The sequence below is a fragment of the Amblyraja radiata genome, chromosome 24 (genome assembly GCF_010909765.2).
Source record: "Amblyraja radiata isolate CabotCenter1 chromosome 24, sAmbRad1.1.pri, whole genome shotgun sequence".
Lineage (NCBI taxonomy): Eukaryota > Metazoa > Chordata > Chondrichthyes > Rajiformes > Rajidae > Amblyraja > Amblyraja radiata.
In genome coordinates, this window is record NC_045979.1 from 15640578 (window position 1) to 15657039 (window position 16462).

A 16462-nucleotide genomic window follows, 5' to 3' on the forward strand; every position below is an offset into this window, starting at 1 on the left:
TTGGCCCTCAAGCCGACCATTGATCATCCGTTCACACAAGTTCTATGTTATACCACTTTATCACCCACTCCCTCCACAACAAGAGGCTATTTACAGAGGCCAATGGACCTACAAACCCGCACATCCTTGGGATGCATGAGGAAACCAGAACACCCGGAGGAAACCCACATGATCAGAGGGAGAATGGACGAACTCCATGCAGACAGCAGCTGAGGTCAGGATCGAACCCGGCTCGCTGGTGCTGTGAGGCAGCGGCTCTACCAGCTGCACCACTGTGCAACCCTTGAAGCCGACATCTGAACCTGCACTTGGTGCAGAAGCAGCTTCTCCTTCCATTGGAATGGAGAGAAATGGCAGCAGGGAATGCAATGGAATCATTAAAATGGTGGTCAAGGCATAAATGACCTCAATGTCACTTGGTCAAGAGAAGAGGAGGTCAGGCTGTTTAACCGCTTATGATTCTAATCTGCAGGAAGGAACTGGAGCTAGATGCAAAATGCTGGAGTAACTCAGTGGGACAGGCAGCATCTCTGGTGAGAAGGAATGGGAGACATTTTGGGTCAAGACCATTCTTCAGACACTGGAGACAAGGAACTGCAGATGCTGGAGGAACTCAGTGGGTCTCGAGGCTTCCAACTCTGGTTTAGACCTCCCAGTTCGGATCCAACCCCGATTACCTCTAGTTTCCCTCTCCCCTGACTCTCAGTCTGAAGAAGAGTCTCGATCTGAAACGTCACCCATTCCTTTTCTCCTGAGATGCTGCCTGATCCACTGAGTTACACCAGCATTTTAGTCCATCTATGCTTTTAATCTAGTGGACTTGTCTGAAAGGTGTCGGATTTCAGAGGAGAGCGCGATCAGCCTGGACTTTAATGCCTCTCGTGGTAAAATACCCAGGCGACCTATTCTTAGGCTTTACATGTAAAGAAATCCCTTGTAGGCTAGGTACCAGATGGCGACTGGTACCCAAGGAGACAGGTTGGTACCCTCAGGCAGAAATTGGAAAGGAAATTGATTGAAAAAAAAATCAGATAATGGCAACTTATCTTCTGTTTAACATTAAGCCACTTTGTGGACATCTGATAAAAGTCACTTCCGTTATGTTTTGTCTTTTCTCATGCCAAAATGATTGATTTTTTTCTCTCTCTGTCCTCTGGAACAAGAATGATGTCTTGAAACCTTGATCCCATTGTCCTGTTTGTCTTTTCAGCGGCCTCCAGCACAATAGAATCACTGAAATCCGAGCTGACACGTTTCGACAACTAATGGCTCTGCGTTCTCTGTGAGTAGGTTTTCACATTCTTTCCTGAAGCAACCCTCCCCGATGAACTTGTACTGCTCTACTGATAAGCTAGAAACCTGATTCCAGGCACCAAACTGGAACTCAATCACACAGCCAGTCATATAAAATAAAGATGCCTGTGAATGTTCTTTGTAGCTGTAGCATCAATTGCTCTCGCAACGGATGTTTTAAACTCTTTGGATACAAGGGCAAGAAACTGCCTCCTCATCCTGACTTGCGTTGTCTTTTGTCAAGGCTATAAGTTACCTTTTGCCTCTATTCTGTCGTAAACAATCATAACCAATTAGAAAAGACAAAAACTTTCAGCCTCCAGCATGAAATGCCATAACTTGCAACAGTAAATACATTTTGTCCGTAGTCATTTGCTCCTTTTGTGTTCATTGTCCTGATTCAACAAGCTGTGTGGGAAAGTGACTTTTTCTCACAGATGTAACCCTCTGTTACAAAGCATTAACCCTTTGTAAACAATAGCTCATCGGCATCTCATGCTACAAATCACCAACCCCTGTTAAGCTGTTTAACCTGGTTTCTAATATTATTCCTTGTAGCTTATGGTATCTGTGTTATAACATAACTATTTCTTTGCCTTGAAAGAAAGCAGAACAGTTCTGGCTATTCAATAGGCACTTCAAGAACACTGTCATTTTCTCAGTCACAACTTATTCATGTGTTTCCTTTAATTAGTTTAGTTTAGTTTAGTTTAAAGATACAGCGTGTAAACATGCCTTTCAGACAACCAAATACACGCTGACCAGTGATCACCCATACACAAGTTCTATCTTACGCACTAGGGACAATTTACAGTAGCCTATTAACCTACAAAACCTGCTCATCTTTGGAATGTTGGACGAAACCGGAGCACCCAGAGAAAACCAACACGATCACAGGGAGAATGTACAAACTCCATAAAGACAACACCCATGGTCAGGATTGAACCCGGGTTTGTGGAGCTGAATGACAGCAACTCGACCACTGTGCCACCGTGCCACCATAATTGTACACCATTGATGTATATGGAAGCGAGTAGCCTGACCGATGATCAATGAGAGGCTTGGTACTCTCCCAGTCCATAGTTCAGCAGGTCCTTTGGTGAACAAAGAGCAGCACAGGTTGGAACTGAAACCATCGGTGAGTCACATGTGAACATAGAATTAGATGATCAAAAAAATGTAATTAAAGGCTGTGAGTGCAGTTCGTTATCAATTGAGGTTGACTTTACGTGTAAAAGTCATATGTTTTCAGTTTCATTATAACACTCAATGGGTTGCAGCTGAAGATACACACAAATGCCGGAGTAACTCAGCAGGTCAGCCAGCATCTCTGAAGAGTCTGAAGATGGGTCCCGACCCGAAACATCACCCTTCCTTTTTCTCCAGAGATGCTGCCTGACCCGCTGAGTTACTCCAGCACTTTGTGTCTATCTTTGGTTTGCAGCTGAATATCTGTTTATTGTGTGGGAGCAAAATATGTTTTGCTTGACAACCAATCCTATTTCTAGCCTCCAAAGTGTGGTATTTTGCTTAAGGTTGACCCAGGACAGGGTGGTGATAAAAAAATAGCTTTAAAAGGTAAAATTCAGGAAATTCCTGACCTAGAATTTAACAGAATATTGTTGATGCAGACTGCACCATATTATATAACGCATGAAATCATTATTTAATTCAATCACTAGTGTAAAAAATAGAGCATCACAAATGAGATATCAGATATTTAGCTGATGGTGATATTTGTTTCCCTCCCAGGGACCTGAGTTGGAACGATATAGCGTTCATTCACTTTGACGCTTTTTCGTCATTGCGTTCTTTAAAAAAGTTGTAAGTATTTTCATTTACTGTGGCTTATAAAGTAACAATTGAAACTGAGTAAGAAAGCATGTGAACTTACCAATAAACATGAAGCATTAATGTTTAATATCATTTCATATTAACATAGACAATTATTTCCAGAATTTTTATGATTTTGGCCATAGTTAATAACATTTAGCTATATGCAAACATTTGGAAATAATAATGTGATAAATAACAAGGATTTATTATACATAGGTCTTTTGCTCTTAAAACATTAATGTCCAGGTCACATGTAGCGTTTCCCATGCTTTAATATGTCCTGGGATTCATATGTAGTTTATTGAAAGATATCATTTCTGATTAACAATATTTAGAGAGTCTATGAATTCTTCTCATGGAGTTGTGTGACATGCCTCAGGGTTCTACTGTGGCTTGCTCTGCACACTACTGGAGGTCTCTGCTTTTTGTATTGTTAATATGGTACACATGAGGAAACATAAGAGAAGCCTAGGAAACAATGGGAGGAGGTTTGCGATCATGTATACTTCAGCAGGTGACGGCTGGAGAACGTTTGGTGAGAAACTCATAAATTATCATAAATTCGGCGTTAATAAAGGGAAACTCAGCCATTGCCTGTGAGCTGTCGCTATCATGGCAACTTTGAGCAAATTTGAGCCCCATATCTGAGGAAGGATGTGCTGGCTCTGGAGAGGATCCAGAGGAGGTTTACAAGAATGATTCTAGGAATGAGTGGGTTAGCATATGATGATTGCTTGACAGCACTGGGCCTCTTCTTGCTGGAGTTTAGAAGGTTAAGGGGGGAACTAATTGAAACTTACAAAATAATGAAAGGCATAGATAGAGTGGATGTGCAAAGGATGTTTCCACTGGCGGGAGAGTCTAGGACCAGAGATCGTAGCCTCAGAATTAAAAGGCGCTTTTTTAGAAAGGAGGTGAGGAGGAACGTCTTTAGTCAGAGGGTACGTAATCTGCGGAACTCATTGCCACAGAGGGCTGTAGAGGCCAAGTCAGTGGATAGTTTTAAGGCAGAGATAGACACATTCTCGTTTAGAACGGATGTCAAGGGTTATGGGGAGAAGGCAGGAAAACGGGATTAGGAGGCAGAGATCAGCCATGATTGAATGGCAGAGTAGACTCGATGGGCCGAATGGCCTAATTCTACTCCAATAACTTGTGAGCGTGAACTTCTCTTCAGAACCAATCTGTGATCCCAATAATAAATATGATGATTGTGGAGGTTGGGGCCAGTGGCAATGTGTGATCAAGAGGGTGATTGGAGAAAGGGCAAACATTAGCTGACTGGAAGATTTTATTTGACTTGGAGTAACTTTCATGGATTCAATTTTTACTGCTTTGATCTGAGCATTTGAATTTTACTTTGTAAACTGAAAAAAAATATGCCCCAACCAAGCCTTGAAGGAGGATCTTGTAGAAACAAGGAACTGCAGATGCTGGTTTGCACAAATGGACAAAAATTGCTGGAGTAGCTTAGTGGGTCAGGCAACATTTCTGTAGAACATGGATAGGTCACAACCATCTTCAGAGTGAGCTTCTTCCTTGGTAACACAAGAGCACGGACATTTGAAGCAAGGAGAGGCCATTCAGCCCTTCAAGCTGCACCTCCATTCAATATGATTGTGTAGCCTTTTCCTGTTTTCTTCTCTTCTCCCTCAATCTCTTTAGACATTACCACTGTATCTAACTTTTCCTTGAATTTGAATTGGCTTCAGTTTTCCTTCCGTGCAGATAATTTTGAGTGAAGCCATTCATCCTTATCTCAATCCCACATGGCCTGACCCACTATGTATTAGTCCATGGCTAGTTCTGAATTTCCCTGTCATCAGGAACATCTTTCCTGAATCCATTCCCAAATCCATCCCCATGAGGAGTTTATAGCTTTCAATTAGCTCCCCTCACATTCTTCTAATGAATGTAAGTCATAATGCACAGAAACAGGCCCTTTGACCCAACTTGAGTCTACTATTTCAAGTGCATGTCCTTTTGGGATGATGAGTCGTGGGCCGTGGGAATTGAACCGCATTCAAACCCATCAATTTCCACAATATTTCCCTACTGATACTGATCGCCTTCAGATCCTCTCTCCGAGATGCCAGGGTGGTGGTGGGGGAAGATATGATTGTGGAATTTAAATGTTTTTTTGATACAGGGAATGGAGGGATATACTTGATCATGTGCAGGCAAAGGAGATTATTTTAACTTGCCGTCTTGTTTGGCACAAACATTGTGGATCGAAGGGCCTGTTCTTCTGCTGTACTGTTCTATGTTCCATATTGTTTTCTGCTATAGGCAGGAGTTCTTGTTTGTTTTAACTATTTTTTATAATCAAAAGCCCTTTAGTTCTTATTTAGATATATCACAGCTAGGAATCAAGTTAACAGATCAGTATATAGAAAAAGAAAATGTGCATTTCTATGAGTGAATTAAATATCTCATTTGCTGCTTAGATATTCATAGCAAATTTATTCTTCATTGCAAATCTTTAACATATTCACTATCTGGCAGGGATCTCACATTCAACCAGCTTTCTTCCCTCCCGTTGAATGGACTCAGTGGACTAACACATCTGAAGCTGAAAGGAAACATGGCACTATCAAAGTCCTTTTCAGAAGAAAGTTTTCCCAAGCTGAGGTAAAAAAAATCCAAAATGTTTATTACTAGATCTTGACATTTGCATCTTCTCCTTCAGAATGGCATTATTTTTCTTTTGACCATTTATATTACGGGCATTTCACCTACAGAAGTGACATAAACTTAAAGGTTTATCTTTTTATAATAATTGATTCATTTACAACAAAGAATAATGGCTTATGTCTTTATATGCAGCGGTGATGGACAGATTTTGAATGTATTTGGGAATGACTAAACTTAAGCCAAATGGACAAAACATATGTGCAGCTGGTTATGATATCATTCCATCCAGTGACCAAAATTTACTGTTCTCTTGGCTCCTTTCAAAACGCATAGATCAGTTGAAGCAGCAATTAGACTCAGTGAGGACCGTACAGGAGACAGGGTGTGTGATAGACAGGAATTTCAGGGAGGTGGTCTCTCCATTGGTTCAGGCAGGTGGACAGGTGATGGCCAGAAGAGGCAGGCAGGGGGGCAGGAATCTCTTGCAGCTAATCCCCTCCAAAGCAAGTACACTATTTTCTTAAAGAGCATAGAGGTGGATAAAACCCTGAGGCCTGACAATATGTATTCTGGGACTCGCTCAGGTAGGCAACTAGATTGGCATGGAATAGTTGGGCTAAATAACTTTATAATAACTTTATAACTCTGAATTGAAGAATGAATGCGCAAATGGTAGTAAAAATAATGACAATCATCAAGTGTAGGAGGGAACTGCAGATGCTGGTTTGTACCAAAGATAGACACAAAAAGCTGGAGTAACTCAAGCAGCAACCCTGGAGAAAAAGAATAGGTGACATTTCAGGTACGTAGGAACTTTAGACTGAAAGTTATGGGGGGGGGGGGGGATAAACTATGTGAGATCCTCCTCATATTAATCTTTGTTATGTTTAGTGAAGTAAAATATTTATACAGAAATATCCACATGTAAAATTCTACATTCATAACACAAAGGTATTGTAAATGTAGACAATTTAGAGGAAAAATTAAATTTTTTTGCAAACTATTTGTTCAACTTTAATCATTTGTCTCTGCTTTGTTGTGAAACATTGAATAAGAAAATTGAAGAAATTGCAAAGGAAGATTGTTATAGCAGACCAATGTGTATAGATGAGTTCAGTGTTATTTTCAATATGAGCAATTCATTTTAAAGAATAATTCCACATTCATCCTTTTTTCCATGGGAAGAAGATAGGGTAATTTAATTGTCTATAATCCATGGTTAAAGAAGTCTAAATGAAGCTGAGAGCAAAATGCCTTCTGTCAACGAGTCAAAGAGTCATTTAGTCATACAGTGTGGAACCAGGCACTTCGGCCCAACTTCCCCGACCACTCCGACCAACAGGTCCCATCTACACTAGTCCCACCTGCCTGCATTTGGCCCATAACCCTCTAAACTTAACCTATCCATGAATACCTGTCTAAATGATTCTTAAATTGTGCAATATTGCCTGCCTCAACTACCTCCTCTGGCAGCTCATTCCATACACCCACCACCCTTTGTTTAGAAAATGTACCCCTCAGATTCCCATTAAATTTCTCCCCCTCACATTAAACTATGTCCTACAGTTCTCGATTCCCCTACTCTGGGAAAGAGTCTCTGTGCTTTTACATGAATTATAACTCTCATAATTTTTTACACTTCTATAAGGTCACCCCTTATCCTCCTGCGCTCCAAGGAATAGTGTCCAAGCCTGCCCAACCTCTCCCAATAGCTCAGGTCCTTGAGTCCTGGCAACATCCTCTTAAATCTTCTCTGCACCCTTTCCAGCTTAATAACATCTGTCCTATATAATGGTGACCAAAACTGAACACTCTATGCTAAATGCTTTAACGAAAAAGTCTGAGATTACTATACAGTATGAGAGTATGACTCCAATGATTTAAAGTTAAATTAAAGCAAATCAATCATTTTACAGTGTAAATGTGTCATCTAAAAATGTTGAAGCCATACAATGTTCCTGTTTAACGGGAGAAATCGCTAATAGTTTGCTACAATACCAAAATGATGATATAATTAAAGCCTTAAAGGGCCTTTTCACGGGGCGAGTTGACGCAAGATGTCACCAGAGTGAAGAGGTCGTGGTCCAGCACGAGTCTCGCACGATATAACGGCAGTAGATAAAGAGTTCCCACGGTACTCGGCATTTATGTTATTCGTGCGAGTGACTTCGCCGTTTCCCGAGCTGTCGCGTTAAATCTTGAATGAACATCGTGAACTACACGTGACACAAATGAATAATTTGGGACCTCTGCTGAAGAAGACTGACACTGTAATGAGAAAAGCACTGGAACCAGGGTTGCGCATAGCAATCACCCTCCGCTACTTGGCCTCAGGCGATTCTTATACTGCGACTTTTTTACTTTGCAGCTGCAGGGCAGACAGACAGACTTATAAGAGAAATTTAAGTTAACTGCAAACACAGCACTTTTACATCAATAGCAATGTATGATTTTAAATCTTGGATAACATTAAATGGTTCTCCTCTTGATGAACTTATATATCGTTATATAAACTCACATGAGCACTCGGGAAACTCGGCAGCCTTCGTCTCCAGCAGGTTCCTTTTTCTCTCCCTGTTTCTATAATCCTCTCTGGATTTATCGTACAGAATCTCGTTAAATTGGAACCATTCTACAAGTTCCCCCTCTTGTTCCCTGGTGAAGTTATATGACTTTACCTTCTGCCATCTTCCCTTTACGTCTGTAGAGGCTATTCCTACAACTGCTACTGGGGAGGCAATCTGAATTGCACCTTGCTCACCCTCTCCCTGCTCCAAGGAGCCCACAGGCAGTGTTATCTGTGGCATCTCCTGTTGCCTCTCCACCTGTCTCTCTTGCTGCGTCTCCTCCTCATTCTCCTGCATGGCAAAAACATCTCTGACCCGCTTTACCCCCTTCCTTTGAGATTTTCTGGGAGCCATCTCTGCAAGTGTTCCTGTTAAAAAGATTATCCAACAATGACAATTAGGTGGGACGTCCTCGAAGGACACATGTTCCCATGTGTCCTTTTGAGACCACCTTTTTTAGTCACCCTCTGTCCCCTCTGTCCAGCTTCCGGGTTTACCGTTCGCAGGAGTTCCCACGCGCTATATCTCTAAAATCTGAAGTTATGTAATGTCTAAAGGAACTGCAGACGCTGGTTAATGCTGGTTAATATGCACAGAAGGACACAAAATGTTGGTGTAACTCAGCAGGTAAGTCAGATCTGGGAAGAAAAGCATAAAAAGCTGGAGTAAGTCAGCGGGTCAGGCATCATCTCTGGAGAAAAAGAATAGGTGACGATTCGAATCGGAGCCCTTCTTCAGACATCCTAATCGGAATTGAGTCTGAAGATGTGTCTCGTCCCGAAACATCAGCTTTTTTTCTCCAGAGATGCTGCTTGACTCGCTGAGTTACTCCAGCTTTTTGTGTCTGTCTTCGGTTTAAACCAGCATGTGCAGTTCACTCCTTACACGGGTCTCTGCACAACATTGATTGGTAGCGTTCCGGACCCCTGGACCCGAGGACTCCGACCTGTATCTCTCAAAGAAGTACATATGAAAAATATCTCACGGACCATAAAAATGCGTAACCTTTCAGTAAAGTCCCTTTTAAAGTCCCTTTTAAAGATTATAGTTATTTTCTTGAATCTCATTAACATAACTCATGAATAAGTTGATGTCCATATGCGGATGCAAATCTTTATTTTTATTTATTTTTTAAATTCAATCCCACTGAAGATAATTTGTAATCACCTTCTGTCCCCTCTGTCCAGCTTCTGGGTTCACCGTTCGCAGGAGTTCCCACGGTACCCGCAAGAGTTATTACGGATATCGCACGGATATCGCACTGGCCACTACGTTCATATAATGTTGCAATACTCAACCACAAGTGTACAAGTCACTCTTGGAGAAATTCAAATTTTCTTTAATTTTCTCCCAAGTGACCAAGTTACACGATGACCTGCCGTTAGCGCTACGGTGGTCCACGGTGGTCCACGAATGCCGCACTGTTATCGCACGAGGTTCCCACGATGTTGAACTCTGGTTAACTCTTGCGTCAAGTCGCCCCGTGTAAAGGTGCCATTAGGCTAACATATATCTAATGAGAACACAGAAGACATAAACAACTGTCCTGATTAAGTGCTAAGGAAAATTAGTTCCTAATGAATCTCTATAAAATAACGTTCTCATTTGTGGTATTTACAGCAAGGCATATCTGTGTAATATAAATTACTTTATGGCAAAACAAGAAATATTGATCCCAGCATTTCATATTATTATTTTGTTGTATGATTATTGTTACTTAGAAGCACACAAACCATTGAGGTTATATTACATTCATGGATACAAGTTTACAAAGAAATATCTGCCCTCACTACAGTTCGTTTTAAATGCTCCTTCCATCATGCTGTAATTATGGCACCCATTGGATAAAGAAATGGCTAATATTCATGGACTCAATTGCTTAGGCTCAATAGTTGTACGTATGTAGAGAACATCACAACTGAGTTCATTGAAATATGGAACTTGTGTGCAGAGTAACAACTGGGTTTGAGTAAAGTTGTACTATACAGTGCACTGAAATGTTATATTATGTCATTGAGTTTCTTGGTCATTTTCATTCCATGAATCCATTAACAATGTTGTATCGTGGTACCCACGTGGGTTTCCTCAGGGTGCTCTGATTTCCTCCCACACACCAAAGACGTGGGACATGTTTGTAGGTTAATAGGTATCTTTAACTTGCTCCTGGTGTGTAAGGAATAAATGGGAAAGTGGGATAACATGGAGTGAATGGGTGATAGCTGGATGGTGTGTCCTTAATGGACTGAAGGACCTTTTTTATGCTGGCTCTCGAAACTAAACTCAATTAAGTTTTAATAACAGTGAGTATTATGCTCCTCAAGTCTGTTCTGCCTTTCAACAAGATTGTGAGTAATTATCTACTTCAAGCCATCTTTCTGCCTGATCACCAAATCTTTGATATGGTCTCAAACCGCTGGTATTTTCTCAAGGAATTTATTGTCCATTATGTTTATGCTGAGAGATACAATTGTCCTATTGACACTCATTATATATTTGCTTTCCACCATGGTATCTTACATACTGCAGTTCCACAATTTCACAGTTTAAACCATTCATCGGGTATTTTAACATTGCACATAAAATTAGCAGTATAAAGTAAAAAATAGTGCATTGTTTTACATAATGCAAATAAAATGGCAGTCTTATTGTAATACTAAAAAAGCAAAGAATTCATTGTCCTCAGATACTGCTCATATATTATATAATATATTAAATTAATATAATTTATTATATATATATATATATTACTGGGTTATATATATTTTATATATAATTATTATAATATGAAAAATGGTTAATTGTTTAGCTTTAATAAAGTAATTGGAAGATGTTATACCTTGTATGCAGGGTCCTGGAAATGCCATTTGCTTATCAGTGCTGTGCATATGCGTCATGCAAAAATAACCACAAACAGCTCAACCTGTGGGATGCAGATGCAACGATACGTGACGATGAAGATGGGCAGAAAAGAGCAACGGGAGTATTTCCTATCCAGCCAGAGAGTAATTGTAATTATTTTATTACCATTCTGGGATTCTACGTATTCAGACCATAGATTGTACTCTTTTTTTGGATAGAGGTGATGTTCAGAACGGGTGGCAATCTACTATAAGGGATTAGCTGGTAGAAATGCTGCCTCAAGACACCAGAGATTCAATTCAATCCAGACCTCGGGTGCTGTCTGTGTGGAGTTTGCACGTTCTCCCTGTGAACACGTGGATGTCCCACAGGTGCTCCGGTTTTCACCCACATCCCAAAGACGTGCAGGTTTGTAGGCTAATTGGCCTCCATAAATTGCTCCTAATGTGTAGAGAGTGGATGCAAAGGTGTGATAACATAGAACTACTGTGCACTGGTGATCGATGGTCAACATGGACTCTGTGGGCCAAAGGACCTGTTTTCATGTTGTATCTCTAAACTCTAATAGGATTTAAAGTTGATCGCATTCTAAAATACACCTTGCCTTCCATCAACTTGTAGGTTAATGTGCCTCTGTAAATTGCCCCAAGTGTGCAGGGAGTGGATGCGAAAGTGGGCTAACATAGTGTGAATGGGAGATCAATGGTCAGCGTGGACTTGGTGGGCCAAAGTCCTGTTTGCATGCTGTATCTTTCAATCAATCAATTTCTGCACGTTGTTGATAGCTCTGTGCAGAATTGCTTGCTCCAAAGTGGAAAGGAAATGTTCATAAGAGCAAATATTCCTGCACCTGAAACTATAATATTTAAGTTGGTAGCTAACAAGTTTCAACTGTGGGAAACCACCCTCTAATGTACTATATTAAAATCTAGGCTTATATTGGGGAAATTATTTGGGGAAATCTCAATATAATTGTACTTTTAAAGATGTACTCAATGTAATGTTATGTTATGCTCACAAAGCTCACATATGTTTATGTTTCTATTGCTATAGCTAAAATTCTCACAACCCCCCACTAAAACTATTATTTATTCTTATAATACATAGATTACTTGCATATGGATGACTTCCAGTTGGATGTGGAAGATCCCAAACTACATCCCAGTATTCAGTGCACACCTGCGCCAGGTGAGTTACTAAAATATTTCAAAGGCAAATATAATACTTAAATGAGCATAACAAAGATTTTGAAATTAAAAAGTAGATACGAGGAACTGCAGATGCTGGTTTACACAAAGTACTGGAGTTACTCAGTGGGTCAAACACCATCTTTGGAGAACATAGATAGGTGATGTTTCAGGTTGGGTCTTCCACCTATCACTCACCAGGATGTGTCCTGCCCCTCTCTTTCAGTTTATCCCCCCCCCCCCCCAATCCCCCCCACCACAATTAAAAGCTTTTTGATAGCACACATCAAAACGCTTTTCACTTTATCTCGATACACATGACAATAATAAACCTGTAAATTAAACAATCCTCATTTAGATGCAACCTACAATCCAGTGTAATTAATATCCATTTCAAGTAACCCTGCATTCCCTCTTTCTCTGTCCCTCTCCCACCCTAGTCGCCTAGTTTCCTCATGTATCCCTTTCCCACCCTAGTCACCCTGCTAGTTTCACTGTTCATATCCCTTTGCTATCGCCTCCTCCACAGCCAACAATGGACTATTGTGGGCTCCTTGGCCATCGGTGTCGGCTCTGATTTGTTCTGAACATATTCATACCTTTAAGGGCCTGTCCCACTTGGGCATCATTTGAGCATTATTTACGCAACATAATTTACGCGTCACGACGCACAACGCGCGCATGGTGCGCATTACGTGTGCATGGTGCGTGGTGACGTAGGCAGGGACGCGTGGTCGCCGCGGCGCCCCAGGATTTTGGGATGTACAAAATCTTCGCTCGCCATCTGCATGACGCGCAAATAACGCCCAAGTGAGACAGGACCTTTAATTTCCCTCTCCCCTGATTCTGTCTAAAGTAAGGTCTCAACCTGAAACGTCACCTATTCCTTTTCTCCAGAGATGCTACCTGACCCAGAGTTGCATTTTGTGTCCATCTTCACTCTGAAATAAGGGCCTGACCCCAAACGTCACCTTTCCATATTCTACAGATATGCTGCCTGACCCGCTGAGTACTCCAGTGCTTTGTCTTTTTTTTAAATTTCAAAATTAAATATTCATTTAACCTACAACCTATCTGTTTCAGATTAAAGTGCCAGATATCTGTAATCTTTTTGTACAAATGTGATTTAAAAAATGCTACATCATGACAAACACGATGATTCAACAAGCTTTGAGTAACAAGAGCTGCATATTATTATTTCTGTTTTCTAATGTGTTTTTTTTTTTTTTGCAGGTCCATTTAATCCATGTGAATACCTCTTTGAAAGCTGGATAATACGCCTCGGAGTTTGGGGGATTGTTCTTATCTCTGTGGTGTGCAATGGTCTAGTCATCACAACTATATATGCGTCACCCAGCTATCTATCTCCAGTGAAATTTGTGATAGGTTTGATAGCAGGGGCCAACATGCTGACAGGGTTGTACAGTGGCACCTTGGCAATTGTTGATGCAATGACCTTTGGGCAATTTGCAAAGCATGGTGCAGAATGGGAGACGGGTATGGGATGCAGAATCACCGGATTTGTGTCTGTGTTTGCCTCAGAAGCATCTATACTGTTCCTGACTCTGGCTGCCGTTCAGTGCAGCATCTCTGTGTCCTGTGTTCGTGCCTATGGGAAATCACCATCTTTCACCAGTGTGAAATTCGCTGCCTTTTGCTGCACAATCCTATCATTCAGTGCAGCTGCGCTGCCTCTCTGCTCAGTCGGTGAATTTGGGACCACACCACTTTGCCTCCCATCACCTGTCCCTGGTGGGAAATCTTCTACTCTGGGCTTCATGGTAGCTCTGATTATGATGAATACCCTTTGCTTCCTTGTTATAACTGGAACCTACACCAAACTTTACTGTGACCTAATGAAAGGGGAGTTTGATAGCATCTGGGACTGTGCCATGATTAAGCATGTGGCTTGGTTGATCTTCACCAACTGTATTCTGTATTGCCCCGTGGCCTTTCTTACATTTTCTTCCCTACTCAATCTTTTCTTAATCAGTCCGGACGTAATTAAATCGATCCTCCTCGTGGTTCTTCCCCTGCCCGCTTGCTTAAACCCCTTGCTTTATCTGTTATTCAATCCACATTTCAAAGAGGATCTCCGCATGCTCCGGGAGTGCAAATGGCAGAAGCGGTGCCAGTCTAAACAGACCAGCCACGATTCCCTCAGCTCAGAAGATGTCGACAAACAGTCGTGCGATTCCACCCTGGCGCTGATGACCTTTGCCGATAATGAAATCATCCTCGATCCATCTGAAAGCCTCGGCATGCTGTCAGGTCATCACCAGATGATGCACGCGTACCCCTTTCCACCTGTGACTCTAATTCCATGTCAACAGAGGAAAGACAAGGAAGAAAACTGCTCAACGCAACAATCCTGTCTCACTGATGAGGAGCTCTTAATTGCTTCAGAGAAGACAGAGCAAGCACATAACAACATTCAAATCAGTTTCTATCCAACCAAAGGACCTTCATTCACATCAAATGTATAAATGCTTGAAATGCATAATCCCAGGAGGGTCCCCAAACACTGGGAATCACCTCATGATATAAAGAACTGATTAAGAGAACAGCAGATTGATTGCGATCATCAGCAAAAATCTGTTCAATCAGTCAACAAAAGGCATTGCCATAAATATAAGGAAATAATGGATAGGCAGGAGATGATTTTTGGCTGATATGTGTGAATAGCAAAACTGAGTACACATATGAGCCAGAAACCAATGAACCACATTTTCTGTCGGCTTATAAAAGTAATTGCGAAACATTAAGAAATAGTTCCTTTCACATTGTTAAGTTAATTAAAGGGAAAATCTATTAGCACTTGAATCTTAATGAACCAATGTAAATGTATTCTGTGTTGAACCCATTGGCAGCTTGCTGAGGTATGGCAATGTAATGTTGTATAAACTCTACATTATATTTTTACAATATTAATATGACAAATTACTCCAGCAAAGGGTAAATAGTTGAAATGTTCATCTCACATAGTATCATATTCAGATAGAAAAGCATAAGTACATGGTGCCTTTAAAGTGCTGATTTAAAAAAAATATTTTGGTATCTTTGTAGAAGTAAATGTTAAATGAACAATAGAAATATATTTATTACAATAGAAACCTTTCTCCATAGAGACCTTTATAAATCCTTCTTTTTCGTACAATCGGACCACAGAACAGATGATGTATAGTAAAACTACCTCTTACTAGTACGCTATATATTGCTTTACTGACAAAAATGTTACTTTTTATAAGAACTGTTTAAACTGCTTAGTTGTAAAAATATAGAAAGTTATTTGGATGTACATATGTTATGTACTGTACTCTGTTTTTATGAGACTAAAATTAGCAAATTGATGTCAAAGTAAATCATTCTTTTCTTACACCCGCTTTGTGGTCATGCATTGATATCCTAACGGGCTCCCGTTCCATTTTTATCCTTTTTTTCAATCAAAAATATTTATTCAAATATTAAAATAATATATACAATACAGTCAAAAACAAAACAGAAGCCACCACCATAATACACGTCAAACGATAAACGACTATACAACTATGTTACAATCCTTGTCAAGGTTGCATTCAACACCCCTGGGTGCCCAGCGATCCTGGAAATCCCCAGGGCACCCGTGGACAGCGTGTAATCCCTCTCTAGCTCCACCTGGGCATGGATGTAGCCCCAGAAAAGGGGCAATGTGATCAATTCTGTGTTTGTTTATATAATAAGACAGTGCAGGTCAGGCAGCATTTCTGGACAACAGGGTAGGTGGTGGTGTTTCGGGTTGGAACCCTTCTTCAGACAGATATGGTGAGGAGGGTTGGGGGGTGGAAAAAAGATGAGATTCTCATCCAACACCATCACGATCAGATGTGTGACGACCCAAAAAGTCACCTATCCATGTTCTACAGGAATGCTGCCTGACCCACTGAGTTACCCCACTTTATCCTTTTTTGTAAACCAGCATCTGCAGTTCTTTGTTTCGACAACTCTGTTATTTACCTTTTGAAGGTACATCAATGGCCATTATGGTAAAAGAGAAAATAATCCAGAATGTATTCCTGTCAGCATATAAAGAACACATTCAACACCACC

General features: G+C 40.8%; 1 protein-coding gene across 1 annotated transcript in view; it reads left to right on the plus strand.

The window, feature by feature from the left end:
* Positions 1-15754, plus strand: part of lgr6 (leucine rich repeat containing G protein-coupled receptor 6) — a 274970-nt gene extending 259216 nt beyond the window's left edge. The window contains exons 13-18 of the mRNA XM_033042482.1: positions 1211-1282; positions 3046-3117; positions 5635-5760; positions 11178-11338; positions 12297-12377; positions 13610-15754. Coding sequence (XP_032898373.1) covers positions 1211-1282; positions 3046-3117; positions 5635-5760; positions 11178-11338; positions 12297-12377; positions 13610-14862 — 1765 coding nt within the window. The 3' untranslated portion in view covers positions 14863-15754. The remainder of the gene's footprint in view (positions 1-1210; positions 1283-3045; positions 3118-5634; positions 5761-11177; positions 11339-12296; positions 12378-13609) is intronic.
* Positions 15755-16462: the final 708 nt, after the last annotated feature.